The sequence below is a fragment of the Calonectris borealis genome, chromosome 8 (genome assembly GCF_964195595.1).
Source record: "Calonectris borealis chromosome 8, bCalBor7.hap1.2, whole genome shotgun sequence".
Lineage (NCBI taxonomy): Eukaryota > Metazoa > Chordata > Aves > Procellariiformes > Procellariidae > Calonectris > Calonectris borealis.
In genome coordinates this window covers 16,868,384-16,895,123 of record NC_134319.1, presented here as the reverse complement: position 1 = coordinate 16,895,123, position 26,740 = coordinate 16,868,384, and the positions used below count along the sequence as shown (strand labels likewise).

The window sequence follows — 26,740 nt, the reverse complement described above, 5'->3', positions numbered from 1 at the left end:
TAAAAACCTGCCAGGAAGCAAGAACTGCCACGAGCACGGCCTAAGCCCAGAGGGGAAAAATAAGCTTGCAGCCTACAGACCTGGTTCTTTGGGGGAAAAAACCAACAGACGAAACGAAAAACATCAAGGGAAAAGAAGTATTTAAAATACGCTGTCAATCTCTCGGTCTTTCGCAAGAAACGCTATGCCCATGGCTGACAGAGAAGGCGATGCTCCCAGCTGTGGCGAGAACGACTCGCAGTACAACTCAGGGTACTGATGGGGAGTCTGTACCCCGGCAGGACAGACCCCGGCGCCGGGGAGGTGGGCTGGCCACCCACCTGCGACAGCCCCAGCGGCCCGGGCCACCTCCGCCCGGCACAGGCGGTCCCCCTCGCCCTGCACCGTAGGGACCGGCTTCCCTCGGGCGGGCCGGGGCCGACACCCCCGCCCCGCTTCACGCCGGGACGGGACGGGCGGGCCGGCCCCCGCCCCAGCAGCGGGCCGCGCTCGGCGGCGTCCCCGTCGCCCCGTCGGGGAGCGGCGGGCGCGGCGCCCCGAGGCGGGACGGGGGCGGTCGGCGCCCCCCGCGCGGCCGTGCGGCTGCGGGCATGCGCACTGCGGGGCGCCCTCTCACCCCGCGCAGCTATGCCAAGTATGTGCGCGGCGGAGCCGGGGCCGGGCGCGCGGAGCCACGCCGCCATGGGGCAGCGCGGCCCGGGGCTGCTGCCGCCGCCGCGCAGGGGGGCCGCCGGCTCCCGCGGGCCGGGGGGCAGCGCCCGCTGAAGGCGGCGGGAGGCAGCACCCAGGCATGGCTGACCCGCTCCGCAGGACGCTCTCCAAGCTGCGGGGCAGGAGGTCCCAGCGAGGGGCGGCGGCGGGCGCCGGGCACCGCCACAGCGGGGTCTGCGCCCCGCAGGGTGAGTGTCTGCGGGCGGGCCGGGCCGGGGCTCGGCCGCGGGGCTCCGGCCGCGGGGCTCCGGCCGCCCGCCCGTGGCCGCCCTTCCACCTGCCGGGCGCGGGCAGCGGCAGCGCCGGGACGGCGGCGGGAGGTCGGTTCCCCGCAGGGCGAGGGGGGCGAGGAGCCCCCTGGGCGCCGGGGATGCGCCGTGCCCGCTCCCCGGGGAGCCGCGGGCGGGGGCCCGGGGTGGTGCCGGGCGCCGGTGCCGCCGCCGCCGGGGCCCGCGGGGCTTTGCCCGGGGCTGCGCGTTTTCCATCTCCCCGTCGAAGCGGCTTTCAGGCGCTAACAGCGGTTCTGCTTCCAGACTTTTTTATTCCTCTTAGAGGTGGGAAGGAAAGCTCCGCCAGGCAGTGGAATGGCGCTTTAAAAAAAATTAGTTTTTCGTGTTTCTGAGGATCCGAATTCTCTCTGCAAATTCGTGAGGTTGTTTATTGCAGCTTGTACTTCATGTTTTAACGTATCAGAATAGAGTGGGATCGATCAGAATACTGTAAACTGCTAAAGCAAAAAGCGGCTGTTCTGGTAACTCCTGCAGCATCGCGGCTTTGCTAACTTCAGCCTTTGCAGCAAGCCAGCAGTTGCGGGGAAAAGGGCTCGGGGCTAGTTTATTCCTTATGGAGGATTTTAAGCCCATCGTCCATGTTTAAAAGATAACTTTTTTTTCATTGGTCAGTGCCAGCTTATATAAACTGTAAGTAAACAAAAACAGAGCCCTAAAACCGATAGGGTTTTAGGTGGAGCTGCCAGTATGCAGTGAAATTAAGTAAGTTATTTACTTATGTTTGGAAAAGTTCCTGTCTTTTTTCCAGATCTTGTGTAACCTTCAAATTTGTTGTGAGCAGAGATCAGGCACTTCAGCAAATCTAAATTTAGGTCTTGAATTAATCCTCAACGGTAGCATCCTCACAAGCGTAATTACTCTTCTTGGGAATAAAAATTCCTCATTAAAATAAGAGGTTCTTGAATTTAGACCACTACTTTATGTGAATCCGTGTACGTTTTCTTATCATATGACTGTTTGTCACTCTTCGGCTTTTGTTTGCTGCTTGTTTTTTTTTTAAAAGGTGCACTTGAAAGCTTACAAATGAATTTTTAGACTTGCTATTGTTCCATTTAAATACAGAATTATTATATTTTATAGTTTTACTAGGAGACTTAGTGAAAGAAAATGTGTTTCAATAGCTGCTGTTACAACCAGAAGAAATATGAATTGTTTTGATCCATATATGGAGAGGCTGGAAAAAGCTGTTCCCCTCTTCATTACAATCTGAAAAGCAGTGCACAGTATCACATTGAAATATTTTATATACCAACGTAATAGGCAGAATATCAGTTTTGACCTCAGCTGAGCTGAAACATTGAGGCTCTGGTTCTGAGAATACAAGTGTTGTCACCATAATATTTTAACTTTCAGTAGTGATTTATTTAATTTTTTGTCAATAGAGTGGAAGGTGAAGGGCGCACCTGACTTTTTTTTTTTTTTTTTTTTTAATTCAACGCCATATTGAAGCCTTTTGGGAAGGAACCGTTGTCTTGTTCTGTGTTTGTGTGGAGGCCTAATATACATTTTTAGAATATATTAAATATATTAGAGCACTAACAGAGAGTAGGGAGCGTTCTTCTGAATGAACCTTTGCTCTAGAACAAAATGTGCCTGACCTGTATATCTCTGAAAGCTTTGTATTTACTTAAATCTGGCTCGTTACAGCTAACGACGTTTAAAACTTGCTGTGCTACATGGAACCAGTGGTTGTGCAGATACTTGCATGTGAAACAGTTTGTTACTAAAATAAACAGAGGCGTAAGGGCTTTCAGGAACAGGGCCAAGTTCGAATGAAGGGGATGCAGTGCTTGCAAATATTACTATCAATTGCAAAAACTGCAGTTGGAAGATTTACATGTAAGTGTGTCATTTGAGTGAGATTCAGTGAACATTTATAATCAGTGACCTCTGGCAGCACGTTGGCTAATTTGGAGACGGAGAAGGGGTAGTTTTGAATACACGTGATAGGCGGTGCGTCTCTGCAAGCAGTAGAGTTACTGGAGTACGCCGGAGGTACGTGGTTGTTAACGTTTCTGCGGTAAGCTTTTGCAGATGGTTGGGTGTTGAGATACCCGGGTGGGTGTGGAAAACAAAGCTGAGTTTGCTCTGTGCGTTTGCTGCCGCTGGGACCGAAGGGCAGCCTGAGGCTGACGCCAGATGTGTCACTGGGGGCATATTTAGGCACGCTGTACTTCTTGGGAGCCCGCTGTTTTGGGAATTGTAGGCTGTCTTAACCAGTGCGGAAGGGCCTGCGTTTCTACAGTGAAGCAGGAAGTAGCAGATATTTTTGTTTGTGGAAATACAGCTCTCGGATGCTCCATCTATTTATGTCACCGGAGCAGGGACCGCTCCTTGGGCTGTCTGTGCAGCAGCGGAGGGCTTTGAGGTAGTTGTCACCGGCAGGAGGATGCCCGCCCAAGAAGTCCCAGATCCAAACTGACTTCTTGGAAATGTAGGCATAGCCCTATGCCCACCGCAGATTAGTTCCCCGTCCTTTTGGTTAGTTCTTAGTTGAAATAGTAGTGAAATTGTGTAACGGGGAACCTTTACAATGGCACGCTTACATTTCCAGGCTATGGGCAGCGGGAGGAACACGGTTGCTGCCAAATCACTGAAACTTTGCCAGAGATCTGCGTCCTCAGCCCTGCTTTCACATTTTCCTCAGATTCTGTTAATTGACTAACTTAGGCCCCAGTGTAGCAAAGCACTCAGTGGAGGTGTGCACAGGCTTCAAAATGAGCACGGTTAATTTTGTTAATTCTTTGAACCAAGTTAATTCTTCAAATCACAAACAGTGTTCATATTGCAGTTTAGCTAAACAAGTAAACCTCACTTTTTTAAAAAAATCACCAAATAATGAATCTTTCATCAAATGAAATGGTGGTGTTTCAGATCTTATCAAGGATCTCTTCTGTCATTAATGTACAAACCTAAAAAGAGGGCCGAAGGGAAGGTGTTCAGGTGACAGTCTTTTTCCTGTCTCCCTGTCTACAGCAAACTTAGCTGGATTTACAGACCTGCTCCTTGAGTCCTCCAGAGAGGTGTCTGTAGTTTAACATCTGTTGTTGGTGTGTAAATAATTTTTTGCTGAGAATAATGTTCACGCAGTATCAAATAGCTGCTCCCATCTGGAATTTCCAATTGTAGTGGGCTTCGCATGAAAACAAGTTGTCTGTTTTACGAGAACCCAGTTATCCCCATTCAGTCTTAGTGGCTGAGGAAAACCTGTCCGGGTTGTCCTCCTCCGCAGAGGAACATGAGGGTTATCTGACCTCCGTTCCCTGTTTTTAATTTGGATGTATTTGCAGCTTTCCTCCAGTCCTAGTGAAGGGGCCAGTGCTTGCTCGGGGGTGAGGTCCTTACTCCTTGCGTGGTCCCACCTCCCCGGACGGGATGCGCTGCTGCGGTGCCCTGCAGCCTGCCAGGGGATATGGCACTGCTGCTGGGTGGGCTGCTTGGACATGCTCTGAGAAGGGGCTCAAGTGCAAGTGGCTTTTTCGATGCATAATTACATGTTTGGCTGTTGCTTTAAAGAAATTGTGTCAAGTTTTGGGAGGAATCAGTGGAATTTGATTAGGTGTTGCATGAAATTTTTGTTGTGTAATGAGATACTTAAAATTTTTCTACATTTCTTCTTCCTCCTTCCATCCTTTCATGATGGTGTGTTTCGTTTTATTCCCCACAAATCAGGGGATGCTTCTGTCTTAATTATAGGATGAAGCTGGTAAGGACAGTCCTTTCTGGAGTTTTTTTGTGCAAGACATATCCTCAGCTTTATTTTGTATCTAAATCTAGAATTGAATCTATGTGGGTTTTTTGTAGCCATTTAAGCTCTACATTATAGTAAAACCAGGGGCTATTTCTTCATTGGGATAAGTAAACTGTGGAAATACTACATGCCAACTTTCCAAACCAATTGCACCTGAACTTAGCTGAACAAAAAGCAGCCATTTCTGTCTTAAGTACGCGTGACCTTTCAGCAGGGCTATCTCACTGCGATTTATCTAAATTACATAGTGTTAAAAATACAGCCAGACAAACCTGAATCTTTATTAATAATGCACATTCTGCTTTGACAGGCTGAAAATCTAATTTTATGATCACATCAACTTATCTCTTGTCCTTTTGGATGAGGGCTAATGCAAATGTCATACAACAGCATATGTGTTCATTTGTCAAAAGCAAAACGATATTCTAAACATTTGTCTTTCCCTCTCTTTCTGCCTTTCTGGGAACAGATTTAATAGAAAATGTTTACATAGCTTCGAGAAGCAGGAAGGAGCCCAAGTTCCCCCAGGCCAGCGAGGTCCCGGAGCACCGGCTGCAGGTGAACAGCATTACTGTTTCTAAGAAACGCAGCTGGCTGCAGCAGAGCACACACCGACCTCCTCCTTCTCCTCTGGAAGAAGAAAACACCTGTAAGGAAACGCACGGGGCTGTTATCCCGGTACCCAAATCTCCCATCCTGCTGCCTGGACCTGTGCCGCGGGCTCCTTCCACGTCACCGGTGGGGCGGGAGCGCCCCGCGCGAAGCTGCGCTCCTGTCGGTGCCCTGCCAAGCGCCGCAAGCCCTGCCGTGCCGAGGAGTGCTGCTTTGGACTTCGGTGAGGATAATGATGCAGATGATGAAGGAGAAATATGGTACAACCCGATCCCTGAAGATGATGAGCCCGACTTGCTGAGGGTCCGCCCTTGTGCTGTGAATAGCCCTGTTGCTGTGGGGTCTCTGGCAGTTCGGTACAAACCCCTCCCTGGGGGTGACTCGGGCATGGCCACGGGTCCCCACGAGGGTCCCCCACGCTCCATGGAGAGCGTGGGGGACAGTCGGACCGCTCAGCCCAGCGAAGCAAGTCAGGCCGATGCCGTGCATCCTGGGGAGCACGTGCAGCAGCACCGGCAGAGGTTTGCCTGCAAGGCTCCCAGCGCGCCAGCGGTAGAGGACAATCCTGCCTTTAAGTGGCCTTCAACAGGTAAGAGGGTTCAGGAACATAGAATCATAGCATCGCAGAATGATTAGGTTGGAAAAGACCTTTAAGATCATCAAGTCCAACCGTTAACCTAACACTGCCAAGTCCACCACTAAACCATGTCCCTGAGCATGACATCTTTTCAGCATGACATGTCTTTTAAATACCTCCAGGGATGGTGACTTCACCACTTCCCTGGGCAGCCTGTTCCAATGCTTGACAACCCTTTCGGTGAATAAATTTTTCCTAACATCCAACCTAAACCTCCCCTGGTGCAACTTGAGGCCATTTCCTCTTGTCCTATCGCTTGTTACTTGGGAGAAGAGACCAGCACCCACCTCGCTACGACCTCTTTTCAGGTAGTTGTAGAGGGTGATAAGGTCTCCCCTCAGCCTCCTCTTCTCCAGGCTAAACAACCCCAGTTCCCTGAGCTGCTCCTCATAAGATGTAACATAGAAGTGTTATGTCACGTCCTCTATTTTCTTTAAAGGAATAATAAACTCTTCTTATGTCTCTTTTCTCTTTCTCCTCCTTTTATCTTTATCAAGCAAATCTCTGGTGGAAATGCATGTCAAGTTCATAAAAGAATGACTCTAATTGCGAGACCGATACCTACTGAATGTAGAGCTGCACGGTGATTTCTCTCAGTTTGTTCATAGCATGTCCAGGTGTAGTTGTCCTCTGTGTTCTTTGGCCCCCACCTCGCTGAAGACAAAGGTTTTACAAAGCGAGCTTGCTAAAGCCTGGTGATGTGAGGACACGCTGGGTTTCCTTTGTTAGCTAGTGTCTAACCCTGGCCTTGGATTCCAGCCTCAAAGCTATTTAATGTCTGCAGAAGTTTCTTTAACTTGCTGTCTGGGACTTTTTAATAAAGACTTTTTGGAAGACCATATAGACGCTATTCATCACGTCGCTTTCTGTAATTGCTGTCTTGTTGACTCTCTCAGGCTAATCTAATAGACTGGAGAGGAGTGGTTTTCACTTTCAGAAACCAGCCTCTTTGTTCCTTGTTATCTTTGGCTGAGTGTTTGATAGTCTCATTTCCATAATTCCATTAGTGTGTGAATTCAGCATCTTATTAAAGATTTTTCCCAGTCTATTAAAAAAACCCAAACAAAACCTAAACAAAAATAAAACCACACCAAACAAAAGCAAGCAGAAAAAAAACCCAACCCTTTCCAAAAAGGTGTTATTTTTAATTACTGGTGCGTCTCATAGTATCTTGACCTTAACCCTAGTATCCTGTTGAGAGTTAGAAACTTAGCGTAAAGTTCAGGAGACAGGGAGTTTTCACACTTTCTTTGCACTGACATTTAAGAGCCTGTATTTCTGTGCAGCTCAGCAGAGAGGACCTGAAACACCAGCATCAGAGCCCAGGTGTGCATTGCCCTCGGAGGACCCCCCAATCCGGGTTGCCTCCGACCAACCTTGCTGTCCCGGCAGGCTTCTGGCCCCGTGTCCCTGCGTGCCGGGAGCTGCTGTGCCTGGATTCCCAGTGCGGAGATTGCTTCTGGGAACAGGGCTTGTTTTCAAAGGCACCAAAGCAACTGCTGTAAATAGCGGAAGAAAAAACACTTGGTCTTCTCTTCTGGGAGCTCACATTTTGTTCTTTTTGTGGAAATGCTGCAGATACAAGCATATTTTTAGTTGCAAAGTGTGTTAAAGTTATTGGGCATTTATTAAGAAATAGCTCACTTTATAGCTGCATTCCATACTTAGGCCAGTTATATTTGCTTGCAAGATAGATGAAATATCATGTTCTTAGGTAGATTTTTGTCATTGTTGGAGCTGTAGGTGCTTTGGAGAGTCAGTAAGCATGGTAAGTCATGTGTGTGTCCTGCAAACTGACCCCCATTTAGGCAGTTAATCTCTCAATATATAGGTTACTATTTCTTTAAAAAAAAAAATCCCTTTATGTAAGAAGAAAAAAATCAAAATTGTTTTCATACTGAAGAAACATTTATTTCTGAAAGCAGAGTTGCCCATTTAAAGTGTCTCATGAAACCAGAAGTGTGTTATGAATTTCCCCTGCTTGGTTTGTTATGCATTGAATTAATTAAGGTACGTTAAATGCAGCTTTTCTTTTGCATGTATTGAATAGTGATTACATTGAATAGATTAATTGATGATGAAGGAATCCCTGCTGTTCAGTAATTGGCTTTATTATGGAGAAGTGGCTTGGTCCTTCTTTTTAATCCAGTTAAGGTGTCTACAGTTATTTTCAGTCAAATTTAAAATGACAGCTCATCCATACAAAATTACTGCATGAAGGGCAACATGGCCAATTTAACTTTATTTGTGTTAGGACCTTGTTTGAATTATACAACTGCTGTGAAATAGATGTCTATATTCTTAGAGAGCTGGGTACATTAAGCAGTAACTCCTGACAAATAAGCAATTACTGCTATGGGGAAAATTCTGCTCACCTTTCTTACTGATATGATTTTATATATGTCAGTATTGGTTAGCATTAGAGTCTAAAGTATTAGATTTTGAGAAGCATAGACAGGAAAAAGTGGGGCACTATAAAAGCCAACAAAGTATAGAGTTGTTCATTTTGTCATTTGCTATTTTCTTTTTTGGATAATGGAATCAATTTTACCTTGAAAACTTTAAACATTGCTGCCTTATTTGGATTTCCAACTTTGTGGCCGTGGATTTTTTTCCTTTTTCTTTTTGTTATTTTTTTGAGAGAGTCTTTATTAGACAGAAGATTAAGAAAAAATAAATGGTGGGATTCAGTTATTGGGAGTCTTTCCAAACACAGCAGCAAATAGATGTTTTCTGTAAATGTTATCAACAAAATGGATCAGAGTTGTAGAGGTGCTAATTTGCCCCATAGTCTTAATTTACAATGTTAGTTCCTGGTGTTAATCTGGTTACTTTCTACAGTAAATGCCATTTATGTTAATAGGATTTGCCAGGTAATTCCTTAGTGAATAATTCTAGCCATGCTGGCTTTTAAAAAGAAACTGATTAAAAATAAGGCGACCCTATAGCAGAGCTTGGGAAAATAATTCATGTATTTTGTTATAACAGGTACACAAAAGGTAAGAATAAGAACATAACTTGGTTTCCCGTCAGTAATGTAGAGCATGCCAGCTTGTGCTCTTAGGTCTGTGGGAGAAGAGCTTAAGTGGAAAGGACCCTGGAGGCTGTTTTTAATTTGACGTCTCCTTGCACAGGCAAAATGGTTGTAAGTGGAAAATAGGAATATTTTTTGTTATAAATGCAATATGAAAAATTCTATATATAGTCTTTTGCATAAAATGTTAAAGTAAATTTTCTTTACAACTGTTTAGGATTGAACTCTAAATGTATGTTTTTATAGATGTGTGTATCATCTGCAAAACGTTGAAGAACACCACCCCGTTATAATGTTGGCTCCTGCAATGGATTTACATTGTGGAGCTCTGAATAGTGCCTTCTGAAGAATTTGTAGTATTTTTGCTTTTGGGAAGGATTACTATTGGGATTAGTGTCCACCTAATCAGTGGAATCATCTCACACGTGTCTGTATCTCAGAGACATCCTGGTAGGACTTGCGCATTGTAGGTTGCCAGGGTCTGGACTGTGCTCTTGCTACTGAAAATGTACGTGTGTGCGCTGTCCGGATGGAAAATCCTGATGGGAATCACCATAAACAGATTTCTTTTCAATGTTGTAGGAAGTGATGGTTGATACCATATTCCCACTTAACCCCCATACGTGCCAACTGGAGCTTGGCTTAAATCACGTTAAAATTACTGTGCTCTTTCTCCACTTAGACCAGCAATATACATAGAGTATACTGGGCAGCAAATCCTATCTACCAATTTCCTTCCACGCGTTGCAAATACTATTTGCTTAATTTTTTTTTTTTTTCTCCAGATGGAAGATGCTTTGTGATTTAACTGTTGTCCAAGTGCAAGGAGCTTTGGTTTCATGAGGCAGAAAAGCATTCATATTTGCGTAATGTTTGAGATACCAAAATGGTTTGGTATGTGGTAGAAAGGTCCCTCTGCTCCCTCTTTCTCCTGCAGAGCTGCAGCCAGTTTGTTGGTGGGCTTTTGGGGAGCTTGTGCACGTGTTTTTGAAGGTTGAGGGCTTATTCATGCATGTGTCTTTGGTCCGTGGGGTGACAATGCCATAAAGACCTGCTGGTGAAAGAGGGAAAAAGATGGAGCAGCGGTGGAGTGGAAGCAGTTCATTTAAAATAGCTATTGCCTTTTTCAGTTTCCGATTTGTATTGAGTAACTGTTTATATCCTCTGACTGGGGAGATGGGGGTAAAGCCGCTTTGCATGCCTGAAGGACACAGTGAGGGGAGGAGGTCTTCGTGGGAGCAGCCAAACGGACAGTGCTTGGCATCAGCTGCGGTGCGGCCGCTTGCGTCGTGGTGCGGCGCCAGCGTCTGAATGGAGCTGGCTGTGGTTTGCGTGCATCGCAGAATCGTTAGCGTTTAAAATATCTGCAACAAAGTCGTGCTTGTTTGTAGATGCTGAACTCTTTAAGTCTGCTCGGAGATCTAAAGTGCTGTTACACGTGCTTGTTCCTCTCTCTGACGAGGTGCTGCTGTCGAGGGTGCTCTGAGGGTCGCCGCCATGATGAAGAGCAGGCCGCGGTCAGCCCCGTCACCTCTCGGCGTGCGTGCAGCCTCGGGAGGCTACTCTGTAATCACTTCCCATTTTAATTAATGGAATATTTAAAGCAATTTGTTTTATATCTCTTGCTCCCGTAAAAATGATCCCTGGGTTGATGGGTTTGTCACACTTAATTAATGTCAGTAAGCATAGTATTTGAAGAAAACAAGCTACTGTTACAGAGTTCTTAGAGATTTTTTTCACCCTGTTAATAATTTCTCCATTCCTTGACTCTGAAGCATTATGTGGAATGGAACTCAGAGGCTGCATTCGTCAAAATAGTAGTTCTTATAGGGGTAAAAAAGATTCGCCCTTCCCCCCCCCCCCCCCAGGTTAAGAGGAGATTCTTCCATTTATTTAGATAATTAAGATGTTACATAGAAATAATTCCATTCTATCCCAATTTTTAAAAGTTCTTTTTAGGTTTTTTTTAAGGATTTTTTCCCAGTTGCTGATGTGGATAGAGGTGACGCTTTCCTTATATTTTGTTTGAAGTTGCTTGAATTTGGTATAGCGTGAATTCTTCTCTTCAGAGCAGAACTGCAAATGCCATTAAGTTTTCTATCAGAACAGGTCTGGAACTATCTGAGGGTGAAGAAGCAGCGTAATGGGCCTGCGCCTGAGTAAGTTCACAGCCTCTGACATCAGTAGGGCTGTCCCGTTTCTGTCAGTTGAGGATCCAGATCAGTATTTCTTGTGGCATCTAGCACGGAAAAACAATAGCCCTTTTGCACTTGCCCATCATTTGCTACAAGAACAATTTTGAGATATTTGGGCTTTTCTGTTCTGACTTGCCACTTTTTGATTTTTAATACATTTTCCCAATAAGTCATTGGGTTGATTTAAAAATAAGAAAAGAATGAAGAATCGAGGCAGAAGGGAGCCTTTGGTTTTGAAAGTTATAACCCCTCAGTGTAAGCTGTATTTTTATTTTTTTCTCTTTTTAAAATGGAATGGCTTAGAGCTTCAACACTAATGTCATTATTCTAAAGAGATGCTTTCAGTGTTAGATGTAGTGTACTTATTAAGGGAGAATGGTAGGAAAAATTAAATTACCTATCAGCTTTAATTTGGTCGGAACTCCGCATTTCCATTAGCTGTGGGAGTGGCCATTTGGCATTTCAGTAGCTTGCTGTGATAAGGAGCTGATCGTTTTCTGACTTACGCATTTACCTCAACGCATCGTCCCAAAAATAAATTGCAGGTTTTCTGATGAACTTTAAAATAATTCAGAAACCCTACCTTAAGCGATGAGGAATGTTACGTATAGAATAGAGTAATCAAATAGGCCTGTAAAACAGCATGCGCCGTGGCAGTCAGTGTGACAGTGGTACGTGTGCCCAAGCAGATGTAAACAGCGTTAAGCAGGGTCAGACAGGCATTTTTACTGTGCCGGTGTCTGGCAGGGGCTGTGTTGTAAGCGCTTAAGATAGTTTGAGTCCCCTCTTGCCTTGGGCCAGCGTGGTGTGGGGGTACGGTCTGCCCGCGGGGACAGCAGCCATTGCCCCGCGGGCGGCTGGCCGGGTGCGGTGGGAGGGGGGGTCTGGGTTTGTGAAGCTCTGTGTTCCTACGGTTCACGTCTCTCCAGTTGTGTCTCTTTGGACGTGAGAAGGCTTTACCCTTTCACACGGCCGTATCGCTGAGCAATGTAAAAGGTGGCTTTACTGGTCAAGCTGAACGAATAGCTGATGGAGGCAGGCACTTACAATGTCAAGTCACTTTGACTTGGATTGCGTTGTCCTTCAAAAGCTTTTTTTTTTCTGTCTTAGTCATACTGCTAAAGCTTCCGGAAAGCGTAAGTATATCATAGAACAGCCCAGGTTGGAAAGGACCTCGAAAGATCATCTGGTCCACCCTTTGGTGGGAAAGGGAGCCTAGATGAGGTTACCTAGCACCCCGTCCAGTTCCATCTTGAAAACCTCCAGTGATGGGGACTCTACCATGTCCCTGGGGAGGTTGTTCCAGTGATTGATTGTTCTCACTGTAAAAAATAAATAAAATAATATATATACACACATATGTATAGTCAGCTGCATGCCACCAAACTGACCATCCCCTTGCTGCCTTGGTAGTCATTTATGTGACAGGTGCCTCTTATGTTTCATCTCCTCCTACCATCCTTCTGTAAGGATATTTTTAAAGTTTAACTGGTGAGATGGGATGTGTGGTGGCAGAGTAAGTGGGGACAGGGACAGTCAGGAGCCTGTTTGCAGCACAGCCGTGTGACTTGGTAAAAGGAACAAGGCGCAGCTCCGTTCCTCTGGCACCCTTGTGAGAAGGCTGGATCAGATGGGTAGGCTGGGAAGTGAAGTGTTACCAGACCGCGCTACAACTCCTTTTGCAGCTTGTTCAGAGCTGTGTCATGTACACTCATTAAAATTGCGTGCATACCTCAGCACATTGCTGGCTTTAGTGGAACAACATGTGGCTCAATGCTGATGGGAATACCATCCTGCATAATACTCCACTGTTAAGGTTCTTCCAGCCACATATTTCATTTTAACTGTTTGGTGCTGAACGCAGCAGAAGTTGGACACGTAAAAGTCAGAGTGTTAGATTGACTCTTCAGTTTTAATGAGCTGGGGGGAAGTTTAATTTGCTGGCCTGCTTTTCCAAGCCTGTGCCAGAGACTTTTGACAGAAAGGGAAGATTAATGTTAGCGGGCTGAAATATGGCACTGATTGCTATAGAGCGCTCCAGGCCAGCCCACCAGTGGGACCGTGCTGTGATTTGCAGTACAAGGGAAGGCTTTGTCCGCTTTTATCAAACACCACATTTCTAACTAGCTGCTTGCCAGAAAAGCACAGCAGGCGTGCTAGAAATAGCCCTTCCCCTGCAAGGGAACTACTTCCATGAGATGCAGGGCTAAATTGAATTTTCCTCTCTTGCTCTGGAAAACAGATTCTATGCGTTATTCTTCATTACTGAAACTTTCTTTTATAAAGATATTCTTTTAAGCAACTATCTGCAAAAGTTATTAAAGCCAAACTTCTGTTGGGACTAGAACTAGTTCTGTAAAGTTTTTCTGAGGGGAAAAACCAAAAAGACAACAAATCACTTTGGTCAAAGACCAGACAGCCTGATTTAACTGTTTAAGCCAAGTGAAGTATAAAAAGTAAGTTGTAGTTAAATGGAGAAAAATAATTTGGATGCACAGGGGACTTCTAAAAAATCACTAGCTGTATGGTGATTTGGACTTGAAGTGATTGGTTTAGAACTAAAGCAGTGAGCCTTTGAGAAATCTGTAAGAGAAACGTCTGTAAGGTATGATTTGCTGAGTATCTTGACAAAACAACGCTTCTTTCTTTTTTTTTTATATGCTGTAAATAGACTCACCCTTTCCCTGGCTAGCAGGGGGGGATGACAGGTGGGTGTAGGTATATTAGTCGCTTGGGCTAATTGCACCACACAGGGCTAGCGTGCTTAGGACTCTGAGGTACCCTAGCCTACACAGGCAAGGCTACACAAGTCCTGTTGGGAGCTGCTAAAATTTGCAGTGATGAATGAATGGGGTGGTTATTGCAAGAACAACTATTGGTTTCTCAAGGGATAGAAAAGTGACTCTAAGTGAAAGTACTCATGTAATTTTATAATATCTATCATTCTGGCTTCAGTTCCCCTCTTGCATGCTTCATTAACTCGTGTAATTCATTGCCTTTCCTACAGTCATTACTGCCTCATGCTGGTGAAAGTGAGAAAAGCTTGGGCTATGACTTGGTATTTGGATTTCCTCGAGTATTGGAGCATGAGGTGAACCGCAGGTTCCCCACTGTGCGCAGTACTGGCTTATGTCTGATCATGTTCCTTAATTAGTTGTCTTTTACTGCTAAATTGAAGGAGTCTTTTTTTCTTTTTCTCTTTCCTTCTTTAGCATCAGTGCCCGCTGTTATGATTTTTTTTTTTTTTGGGTACCTTGAAAGGTGGGTCATTTCCCACGAGGACGTCACTTGGGAACCGTATAACTTTAAGCCCTGTCATGGGATGGTTGTGCCAGGAAAGATGGAAAGTTGCTGGCAGGAATGAGGCAGTGCAGGATGCAGCTTTTGGAAGGAATAAATCCTTGTTGTGTTCCTCCTCCTCCGTCCTGCAGTGGAAAGGAGGAGCTGAGAGAAATGGAAGAAAAGGTGTGAGACACTGCCTGTGTCTACACTGGAGGGATTTAAGGCTCTTTGGGGTAATAGAGGGACATGCACAAGAGTATAGCCGTATTTTTCATAGAGACGAGTGTCTTTCCTTCAGACCTAAGAGGAGTGGGCAACACTGATGTGTTGGCTGCCTAGCTAACTGCTTCGTAGACAAGGGTGCATTTGCCATATTCCAGTGTTTTCCCATTTAAGACTGGTTTCGTTGCACCTGTGCCCCAGGAATGCAGCCGTGTCTGCATGTACGGGGGATGATTCTATGATACAGCACAAATGGATCGAGCTGAATGCAGCGGCTGAGATAGCTCGTTTGTTTATATGTAGTTTCTGGCCCTTTCATCTCCGTAAAGCAGAACAAATCTGGCTTTGGACTATGAACTGCCAAATTTGGCTGAACGAGTCAGCAGAGCACAGCTTTCTGAATGCTCGTGAACATCTGACTGATGAATGAATGATGCTTGTCTGAATGAAATGCATTTATCAAGTTATGACAAATCAACAGGTTTTCCCCTAGTTCAGGATGTATTTTTTCGTTGCTGCAAAACTGCAGTTATTGAGCGGTTTGAAAATGATTATTCCTTCTCTTCTCTTCTAAAGGTTCTGGAGTTGCACTTGGACACAAGGCTGATATACCTTCAACAGAGGTTTCTCCTCCAAGTCCCAGTCCTCTGAAAAAAAGCGGATCAATCAACTGGCCTTTCCCTGATAGAATTAAATCTCCCAGGACTGTGAGGAAGCTTTCCATGAAAATGAAAAAGCTGCCAGAGCTGAGCAGGAAACTGAGTGTCAAGGGAACTTCAAGCCATACTAGTTCAGATAACCCTCCTTCCCTGCTGAAAGGCAGCTGCCGGGATACAAGCCATACAGTGTCTTTGCCATCTTCTGGAAACTCAACCACAGCTGCCAGCAGGAATGTGATAAGTCGTTACCATCTCGACAGCAGTGTATCGTCGCAACACACCTACAAAAAGAAAAGCTCGAGGAGCTCCAAATCCTTCAACAAAGGCGGTTACCTCAGTGATGGTGACTCTCCCGAACTTATAACAAAATCTGGTAAACATGGACATGAAACCAAGTGTGGGAAAGGAAAGGAGAGCCTTCCAAGTAACAGTGGTAAATCTGAAATAGATATCGATGCTTTCAGACACTATAACTTTTCTGATCAACCCAAGTGCTCTCAGTACATCTCTGGACTCATGAGCATTCACTTTTATGGTGCTGAAGACTTAAAACCACCAAGAATAGACTCGAAAGATGTCTTTTGTGCAATACAGGTTGACTCAGTAAACAAAGCAAGAACAGCCCTGCTTACATGTAGGACAACGTTTCTAGATATGGACCACACGTTCAACATAGAAATTGAAAACGCTCAGCACTTAAAGCTGGTGGTGTTCAGCTGGGAACCCACCCCGCGGAAAAATCGGGTGTGTTGTCATGGAACTGTGGCTCTTCCTACTCTCTTCCGAGTGACAAAGACACATCAGCTGGCTGTCAAACTGGAACCGAGGGGGCTTATTTACGTCAAGCTGTCGCTCATGGAGCAGTGGGAGAACTCTCTTGATGGTCTCGATGCAGATCGGGAGCCCGTGATGTTTGGGATAGATGCTCGAAAAGTTGTAGAGAAGGAAAATGTGGGCTTGATGGTGCCACTTTTGATGCAGAAATGCATTCTGGAGATTGAAAAGAGAGGCTGTCAGGTACTGTGCATATTTTAATCTGTTCTGTTAATATTTCTGTGTTGGGATAGCTGTTGTTGCAGAGTGTGAGCGGGAAAGGGGAAATTAAAAACACCTCTACATGTCACTTTATTTTGCTTTGCTGCTCCTGTTTGGTGAACACTAGTCACTGTAATGTGGGAAGAATAACAGGACTGTGTGAAATCAATTCTATCAGCTTGGCCTTTGTAGAGGAGATGTACGCTTGCTCACAGGAGATGCTCACAGTAGTGCTTTAGGACTAGGGATGTTTAAATGAACCTGCAGCCCCCAGCTGTAGTCACACTCGAAAAGCAGAGCTGAGATGGGAACTTGAAAATGCCTGATTCCTGAAAGACAGGTCACTCCCTAAGGACATACTGAATCTAAATGCAAAAATGAGTATTATGTTCCCTCCTACCTGAAACCAAGGCATTGTGTGCAGTGACAACAAAGTGATGAGGGCAGGTCTTTTGACAAAACTTTACTTACATGTGTGCAGTCTCAAGCCAACATGCCAAAGACTCTGCCATCACTTTGTGCACAGCATTAAGATAAGGAGAAGACCCTGAGGGGCTGAATTAATGCTTTCCCCAAGCCACTGCTCCTTGCCTTTCTTCGGCTTGTTTTCAAAATTAGGACGGGAGATGAATGCTGTAAGGCAGCAGTGCCCAGTGTCTTTTCTTCATCCTGATACAGTTTACTGCTTGATGTAACCTAATGGACAAAAATATGTATGAGAAACAAGGTGTGGAAACGAATCCCCAGTTACGGATGCTAGACAAGAAGTCTGTTAGGAGGGGAGATGCACAGTCCTAAGGGTGGATATCCGCCTTGGCAATTAATTTGAAACTGGTGGGAGGACTCCTGCATGCTGTTCCACAGCATGTGTGAGCCCTCAGTTTCTTTTACACCTGTTCTTGCTCAGGTGAAAATGAGAAGTAATCACACCTACCACTGTTACTATTTTAACTTGCCGACAGGTTGGATATAGTTCCAGGTGTTAGGAGTTTAACTCTGCTATTTATAACCTAGGTCATAAAATATAGACAGAAACAGTATTTCTATGTAATTACTTCACTAGAAGTCAGTACTGGTAACAACTGCATGATTCTTGTTGTGAATGCTTCTGCTAACATTATGCAAATCAGTGGAAAAGAGAAGTTTTATTCTTTCCAATGTATGTATCCCATGGTTTCACCATTTTATTTTGGGTTTATTAGCACCTAGTCATGCAAATGATATTGGGTAATCAAGGCAAGACTGGTAATGAAGCGATTGGGATCTGAATTGTCTGAATGTACCTGGTGCTTTTGAGCATGAAATCTAATTTGTGTATTTGCACAGGGAGAACCAAAAATGCAAAATATACTGTTAACTTCTTGTTTTAACCACGTGCTTGTCTGACATTTTTGGCTTTCCAATAGACTGCAGACTACTGTCATAGTGCGTCATCTCCTCCTGAGTTTCAGACGTGGCATTAAAAACCTTTAGAGTTTAAAAGAAATTGTCTTAAGCAAATCCTAGATCATATTCAGTCTTGGGAAAGAGGGAGTACAGATTCCATTGGGTAACTTTCCATTTATTTAAAAAGGAATCAGTATACGGCCAGACAAATACTGTTCTTTGCAAACCTAGATTCGCATGGTTGAAGTCAGTACAGTCTAAGTCAGGGGGTTTTGGGTTTTTTTTTGTCTTTTGAGTCCATGGTAGTTTTGGACTAGCTATCTACTGCTCAGTATACCTGCCTATAAAGTTAATTAAAATAAAATTAATATATTTAAGATTCAGTTCCTTAATATCATAGGAGTGCTTTGTATAAATGGTGTTGATGAAAATGAAAAGTAAATAATGGTAAAAAACCAAAATCTGGGTGCATGAAAGCACATCATTGAATTAGCAATTCAGTCCAAGAGTGTTGTGGGTTTCATTTCTGTCACCTTGAGCATGTTAAATAACCCCTGCTTTGCATAAAACTCTTAATATAATTTGAAACGTGCAAGTCAGGATCTTGTCATCTTTAAAACAGCATCTTATAGATGTAATAATGGAGTATTCATAATTCTCTTGAAACTCTGGTATCGAATATAATTTAAATATTGTTTACTATCTAACTTATTCTGTATTTGTTTCCGAAGTTTGCACAAAAGTGAAGCACTAAATGATTCCAATTTAAAAGTCATGTTCTGTCAATAAGATACTGCTCAGTGTGTTCACTGTTACAGAAAACATTAGTTTTAGTTATTAGCTTCCTGCTTAACAGTCACGACTGTCTCTTGTGTAATGTTTGATAATATACATTATCATTTCATGTTAACAGTTTGTGCTGTTACAGTTTTCTTAAAGTTTGTTTCCAAACAATTGCCTGAACACGTTTGTCGCGCTTCCCGGATGAGACAAAGCATAATGCCGATTACTAGTCCCCTCTGCAGGAAAATAACTGACGTGAGGCCGTTGTTTTTGCTCCTAGGTGGTAGGCCTGTATCGGTTATGTGGCTCAGCAGCGGTTAAGAAGGAGCTTCGAGAGGCGTTTGAGAGGGACAGCAAGGCCGTTACTCTCTGTGAAAGCCAATACCCAGATATTAATGTCATAACAGGTAATACATTTACTTGCTTTTCTTTTAATATAGAATTGTGCCATGTTCGTAAGGTACCTTTTAAAAGGTGAAATTGCGTTCTGAACTAGTTTTCTGTTGTATTTAACAAGCTGTTAACGGCTGCTTTGTATTGCTAAATGTTAGGTGAGGATGAGCGCGGGAGCCTTGGGGATGTGTAAGTGTGAAGGAGCAGTGATGTGGAGGGAGGAGGGTATGGAAAGAGCCGCTTTCAGGAACTGCTTTACAGAGGGAGGTGGAAGTCTGAAGGGAGCCGAGGTCCCCAGAGCAGGTTAAACCTCTGCTGTTGCTTTGTATTGGAGCGAATCTTGAGAAACTCGGTTGTGATCCGAGACGTGCGCTGTGCTGGTTGCTCTGCAGCGTGTGATCCAAGGGCCGTCTCGGATCAACCCGTTGTCCTCCCTTCATGTTAGAGATGGCAGGATTTTTGGAAATAGATTTCCCAACATCTTGAACAGGCTTGTTAGAGCTGCAGGAAAGCGTCTTCAGTTGATCATCTGCTTCTTTTAAAACATAATTAAATAGCAGCTTTCTCCTGCTCAGTGGAGTGGCCCTTTACTTGCTCTCACGCAGCAAGCTGCTGCCAAGGTGAGAAGGTCTGGGAGTGCAGGACCAGGAGGTCTGAGGAAGCCTGTCTGCGTCTGCATCAGCTCTTTCCATGAGTGTTTACTCAGGAGTTGCACTGCACAACTGAAGCAAGTTGTTGAGGTTTTTTTTGTTTGCTTAAAAGTGGAGCAGTTTTGTAACTATTGATACTTGTTACGTAAACCAAAGTTGATCTAATTTCAGGCATCACCGAGTAAACCAATAGCTCTAGGAAATTAGGCAGGGGCATTTGCTTCCTACGTATCCAGGGATGGAAAATGTAGCAACCACGGTCAGGGTATAAATTTTCTGTGCCAAAGCCCCTTCTGTAACGCCCAACTGTACATCCAGCTGTACGGGACAGTTCTGCCCTGTTTGGTGGTTTATTTCATTCCAGTGTGTTGGGAATGAATTTTGTTCATTACACTTTATAATTATACAAAGTGGTGTCGGAAGATATTACTCAGTGACATTTACTGATGTGTTAAATAAACCTTTTGGTTCAGAATGTCCAGCTAGTCGGTTCACCTTGCTTGCCCTGGCTGGTTTCGCTGTTGGGTTCAGTGTTGCTCACAAGTACCGGCGTTGCCAGCAGCAGAAACTTGTGCTTGTTTTACTCTAATGGGATACACCTCTTATAAAGAGGAGGTGTGGAGTAAAAGTAAATGGTATAAAAGATCTTTTAAACTGGATGATTTTCTTCTCTTTACAAATAAATTAATGAGAAAAAGTGGGATAATTTCTAAGAGCAGACTGTTCTATGAAACTGTTGAAGTCCTGTTTTCTTCACGATTTTGTAAATCAACTCAAGAAGGGGGGAAAAAACCCCTCTGTTGCTTTCTGCCAAACAGCAGAAACTGTCTGATAACTGACTTGTATATGGACAAATGGCAAACTGCTATTTGGTTAATGTAAACTTTTGGCTAATGGAAAACTCTGCTGTTTGTTTTTTTTTTTCTTTTAATTTTGGAAGAATAAAAATGGCATTGCACTCCCATGCTACAAGTAATCATTACAAGAAAACAGTATTTGCAGAAACAGTTCAGGAGTATCATGGGAAAGGGTGTAGGAACTTAATTCTCATCCATGTACAAAAGAACCTGTAACGTTTCATAAGCATTTTGATTTTGATGAGTACTTTGTACACTCAGAACCAGCCAGAATTGGCTGAAACCTAAGTCTGAACTGCAGGAGAGCTTGGTACTGATGCAAAGCCCTGGAAGGACAGCGGCACAGTCTGACTGATCTTTCCATCACGAGTTTATGATGCAGTGGTTAAATAGAAAAGTGTACTTCAATTTTTCAATATACATTGCTGCAAGCCTCATTGGTGATGGTGAACTTCTGGTGACTGTGTGGGTCCTGCTGGACTCTTGCTCCTTTTTTGGTTTTTACTACCGAAGGGTAATCTTTTGCATCCAGAATTTGTATTCCAAGAGTGAAAAGACTACAGCCTTGGTATCTGTCTTACGGAAGGACCACTGGGTGTGCTTTTGTATGTGTTATATTGCAAGAGTTGACTTACATGCTGCTTTCCTTACAAGGAAAAAATAGTTTTAAGAAATTACATTAAAACCAAGAAATTCTTTCCCCTGGTCCCCTGCAGCTGTGCTGTGCGATTGCCTGTCGTGCCTGTGTTAGAGTTGTGTTGAAGGGATTGAGTGCAGGGATCCTGCCTGACTTGGGGGGGAGCGGGGCGGGAAGGGGTGTTTGCACCCGTAACTGCCACTGGCTAAACTGCAGCCCGCTCTCTGATTAATTACAAACAGTGTGGTCTGGGCTGAAAGGAGAATCTGCAATTTTTGCTGACAGACCTGAGGTACCCACTGTGCTTAGTGCTAGGAATAAAAGAGCCCACAAAACCTCTCTCGCACGTTCTTAGGGAGCTGGGTTGAGGGGGAATGTTTCCCCTGATGTGTTACTGCTGTAACATTGCTGAGGCAATGCACATGATTCATACTTTTATACGTTTAAGCCAAAACATGTGTTCCATAAAATATGAATCCTCAGCATAAATCTTGTCTGATTTGAAGTGCCGCCTTGTGTTCTTTTTGAAATTTGAGTAGTGCTGCTTTTCCAAAAGATGAAAAAGATTTTTTTTTTTTGACAGCTCTCCAAAGAGTAAAGAATGAACATTTAATGATTAAATCTTGACTGAGAAATGCTCTTGGGATTGGCACAGGCTTACACACAGCTAAGTGCGCTCGTGGCTCAAACTGAAGCGTGCAGCCAATTTTCGGAACTGACCAGTAGTCATGTTGTTGCCTCACGTCTGTTTGCATCCACGTGAATTCGTATCTCTGCATAAAGCATGCAATACTGTTAACAGTTCAGTGGGTCAGAAAAATGAGGAATTAATGAAGTGGATGGCAATTTCTGCTCGCTGTCTAAATTTGTTGTGTGTGGTTGTGTCAAGGGGAATGTGCTAGTGGGCTGGTAGCAGTGGGAGGCATAGATGCATGGAAAAAAATAACAGCAGCCTCTTACAGGGCTAATTAGCTGAGTGAATAGCAAAAGGATTTAGAAAGGTTAAGGGGCATTCATGGCTCCCAAACTATCCCGTTATTTGGGGTTAAACAGGATTTTGGCAGGTGGTAGTCCTATGACTGTGGATGCTATTACAGGAATTCCTACTAAATGATTATTAATAGGTTGTGAGTGTTTCAACAGTATAAGCTGATTTTACAACATACCATTTCCTACTGTAAGCTGATTCTGATTTCAGCCTCCTCCTCCAAAAAAAAAGCACAGCTGAAACAAAGATCCTGATAAAAGTCAGCATCTCTTGCTAGTGTTTTGCTTTCAGAAAAAGGAAAACATCCCAAACCGCGATGTACAGCACCAGCTTCTGCCACATTTGTCTCATAAATATTGTAACCAGTTAATCCACGCATGGAACACAGGCCTCTAACATGCAGGGAAGAAGAAAAATTTTCTGGGGAGGGGGAGAATATGAGTAAGTTGTTCAACAAAAACTAACCACTTAAGTGGAGCAGTAGAAAAAGTGGCATATTCTTTTTAAAACAAACAAACAAAAAACCCCAAACCACCAGAGGGAATATGTTTTCAGGAAAATATGTGGATGGTTGTTTGCATTTTTTATATTCCTGGTGGGAGGTTCCCATTTTAAGCCCAGGGTGAGCCGTTAGGTGCTGTGTGGTGGTCTGCAGGGACAGAAGTTTCGCCTGGCTGCCCCGAGCCTTACGCTGCGGAGGGGGATGGTCTGGCAGCTCCAGGGGTGACGCCGCTTCAGTTAGCGCTGCTCGCGAAACGTGGCTGGAATAGCCGCATTACTGCGAGGTGCAGTATTTGTTTTAAAATAAAAACATTTATACAGGTAGAAGCCAACTTTTACTTGCATTCTGCATGTGAACATGGCTATGAAGGGGAAAATGTTAGCTTTCGTTCCCTGTATTTTTTTAGAAATGACCTCATAACAAAGCCACTGCTATACAGTTCAGTTTACACCTAGGATATAAAGATTGAGTTTATAAAAACTGTTGCTTTGTTAAATAGCACAGTGTGATGGTATTTGCTGTGATTTGGGATTTTACAAGGCTATGAGGAGTGCATACTAAAAATTTTCTACCTTTCCAACTTTGCCTTTTCAGAGGACAGGCTGCTTTGTTAATTACAGTACCTGCTTTCAAAAGGTTTTTTTTTAATCCACCATTTCTTCTTAACAAAATATTTAAATTAAATTGTGATCTAGCTGAAATGGGCAGATATTTGTGGCACAGAATGTGTTTTGTAAGGAAAATAAAAGCTGCTGTTTTGTTTTTTTTAATTATTATTCTTTCAATTACTGAAACCCCCCTCAAACCGAAGTATCAACCAGCCTCTAGAGCCAGCTTACAAGAATGCGGATGCTCAACTCCTTCTTGTTTGTTTGCATCTGTGGAAGGAGTAGGGGGTTAATGAGGCGCTTGCCTGGTTTGCATCCCCTAGAAGCAGCCTCTCCTCCAGCACGTCTCCAGCTCTGGAACGGTGCAGTACGTCTCCGCAGCTGGGGGGGCTCGGTGCGTGGGTATTTCAGCCAGTGTCTCCTGTGGATGTGCACGACAGTTGTCACAGGGGAAGCGAGCGGTGCTGGGGGGACACAGTACCCAGAGGCAGGGGGGAGTTGGTGTTTCCCTGAGGACGTCTGTCTGGTCTCTGAGAAAAGGCCGTGTGCTTTGCTGAGCGTGGCACTGGCACCGAGGTGCTTGCTCGTAATTTCATAGCTGAAAATACACTTGTGGTGGGTTGGCCCTGGCTGGACGCCAGGTGCCCACCAAAGCCGCTCTGCCACTCCCCTCCTCAGCTGGACAGGGGAGAGAAAACAAAACGAAAAGCTCGTGGGTCGAGGTAAGGACAGGGAGATTGCTCAGCAGTTACCATCACGGGCAAAACACGCTTGACTTGGGGAAAATCAGAGTAGGGTAATGAGAAATAAAAACTAAATCTTAAAACACCTTCCCCTCCCACCCCTCCCTTCTTCCTGGGCTCAACTTCACTCCCGATTTTCTCTACCTCCTTCCCCCCAGCGGCGCAGGGGGACGGGGAGGGGGGTTGCGGTCAGTTCATCACACGTTGTCTCTGCCGCTCCTCCAGCGTGGGGTCCCTCCCACGGGAGACAGTCCTCCGTGAACTTCTCCAACGTGAGTCCTTCCCACGGGCTGCAGTTCTTCACAAACTGCTCCAGCGTGGGCCCTTTCCACGGGGTGCAGTCCTTCAGGAACAGACTGCTCCAGCGTGGGTCCCCCGTGGGGTCACAAGTCCCGACAGCAAACCTGCTCCAGCATGGGCTCCTCTCTCCATGAGTCCACAGGTCCTGCCAGGAGCCTGGTCCAGTGTGGACTTCCCACGGGGTCAAAGCCTCCTTAGGGCATCCACCTGCTCCGGCGTGGGGTCCTCCACGGGCTGCAGGTGGATATCTGCTCCAGCGTTAACCACCATGGTCTTCACCACGGGCTGCACGGGGATCTCTGCTCCGGCACCTGGAGCACCTCTTGCCCCTCCTTCACTGACATTGGTGTCTGCAGAGTTGTTTCCCTCGCATATTCTCACTCCTCTCTTCGGCTGCAGTTGCGCAGGTTCCCCCCCCTTCTTAAATATGTTACCCCAGAGGTGCTACCACCTTCGCTGATGGGCTCAGCCTTGGCCAGCGGCAGGTCCGTCTTGGAGCCGGCTGGCATTGGCTCTGTCGGACATAGAGGAAGCTTCTAGCAGCTTCTCACAGAAACCACCCCTGTAGCCTCCCCACTACCAAAACCTTGCCACGCAAACCCAGTACAACACTGAACAGAAAAATGAATTGCCAGTCGTATATAAAGGAGGAGGTCTCATCAGGCTGTGAGGGCTTTGGTGTTTGCAGTAGCTCCTTTCCTCGGGCAGGAGGCGGCCTGCTAAGAGCCCTTTCCTTGTCTTTCCCTCGCCCCAATCAGGAGGGGGACGCCAGGCAGAGCTGCCCCTGGGGTACCTGCATGCACCCCTCTTCTCTGGACGCGGTGCACCTTCCCCCCCTGGTTTCTGTTCTGAGTTGGCCAGGAGCTGCCTTGCATGGGCTTGGAGAAGCTGCAGAACTGTGAGGACAGGGGTGCTGGTGCCCCTGACCTCCCCAAAACGCGGGAAAGCGAATCTGCAGCTTGTTAAAGGCAACTGTACTTGTGTCTCTTGTGAAGGTGTCCTAAAGGATTACCTGCGGGAGCTACCCTCTCCCCTGATAACCAAGCAGCTCTACGAAGCGGTGTTGGATGCCATGGTGAAAAATCCCTTGAAAATGACGGCAAGTGGTTGTGAAAATGACCCGAGTGACTCCGAGCACACAGCAGCCCTTCTGGATTGCCTGCCAGATGTTGAGAAGGTGAGCAGTGTTAGCAGGTTCAAGTTAATTGCATGCTTCAGAAAATAAAGGAACATTTTCCCACTGGATATAAAATGTGTCCAAATGTGTACACCTGTTTCCTGACTTAACAGTCCACCTGGATTTTTGATGCTCTGCATCTTTGAAAATACTTCTATGCTGTAAGTAATTGGAGGGTCTGCATTGCTGGATTTATTCTAGTTTGCATTTTGTATTGTCTCTGTAAAACTGAATTAAAAGCTGTGATCACTACTTTTACATTGTTAGATGGGAGATTATTCCTGTGTGGTGTTCTGCTACATTTCTGTGGAGCTCTCTGAATCTGCATGTCGCAATTACATGGGCAAATGCTTTCTTCTTTCCTAAGCATATGCAATAAAGCCTTACCTTCCCGTACTGTGCAGTGTCATAGTGCTGCGCGCCGTTACCTGCCAAATTCGCCTCTGTAGAAAGCCACAGTTAGCCTGTGGGAGGGAGTGAGCGAGTAGCCTGTACAGTACCTGCAAGTTTGTTCTGATGCTGAGGTTGTACTGAGGGTTTCTTTATTTTCTAATGTACCTGGATCATCTGTACTGCTTCTACAGCTTCTCTCCCCTCCCTGACGTCCCCTTTCCACTGTGAGAAAACTCATCCACATAAAACTGAGATCAGGTAAGAAACAAGCTGAATTTTACCAGAAAGCCTGTCTTAACTAGTCTGCTCTGCGATAGTCTGATACAGCTTTTCTAATTCAGCACTTAGATGTTCCATTGATGGGTGTTGGTGGAAAAACCATCACTATCGGCCTTGATCTTATCCCGCTAGAGCAGCGACGTTGGGATTTCAATGCCACATTCGTCTAGTGTTTTGTTTCCTGAACAGTATTTTGTTCTTTTAGGCTACCCTGAAGATGCTGTTGGATCACCTGAAACTGGTGGCTTCTTACCACGAAGTAAATAAGATGACGTGCCAGAATTTAGCTGTATGTTTTGGGCCCGTGTTACTGAGCCAGAGGCAGGAGACCACCAACCATAACAACAGAGTCTTCACAGACTCAGAAGAGCTTGCTAGTGCCCTGGACTTCAAAAAACACATAGAGGTCCTTCACTATTTACTCCAGCTGTGGCCAGGTACGGTTTCATGAATCTGATCAAGGGAAAATGTCAAACCATTGCTGTATGTTTTTACTGCGTGACAGTGTACGTTAATTCACAGGATGTCTGAGCAGCATCAGAATTCTTAAAATAAGAGGTACTATGGCATCACCTACTCATCTAAAGAAATCATCACAATTTTATAATCTACTCTT

General features: G+C 45.0%; 1 protein-coding gene across 1 annotated transcript in view; it reads left to right on the top strand.

Moving 5' to 3' along the window:
• Nucleotides 1-790: 790 nt before the first annotated feature.
• SYDE2 (synapse defective Rho GTPase homolog 2) overlaps nucleotides 791-26,740 on the top strand; it is a 34,469-nt gene continuing 8,519 nt past the window's right edge. The window contains exons 1-6 of the mRNA XM_075156196.1: nucleotides 791-899; nucleotides 5,222-5,953; nucleotides 15,311-16,410; nucleotides 18,878-19,004; nucleotides 25,271-25,452; nucleotides 26,330-26,561. Of these exons, the coding sequence (XP_075012297.1) occupies nucleotides 791-899; nucleotides 5,222-5,953; nucleotides 15,311-16,410; nucleotides 18,878-19,004; nucleotides 25,271-25,452; nucleotides 26,330-26,561 (2,482 nt within the window). The remainder of the gene's footprint in view (nucleotides 900-5,221; nucleotides 5,954-15,310; nucleotides 16,411-18,877; nucleotides 19,005-25,270; nucleotides 25,453-26,329; nucleotides 26,562-26,740) is intronic.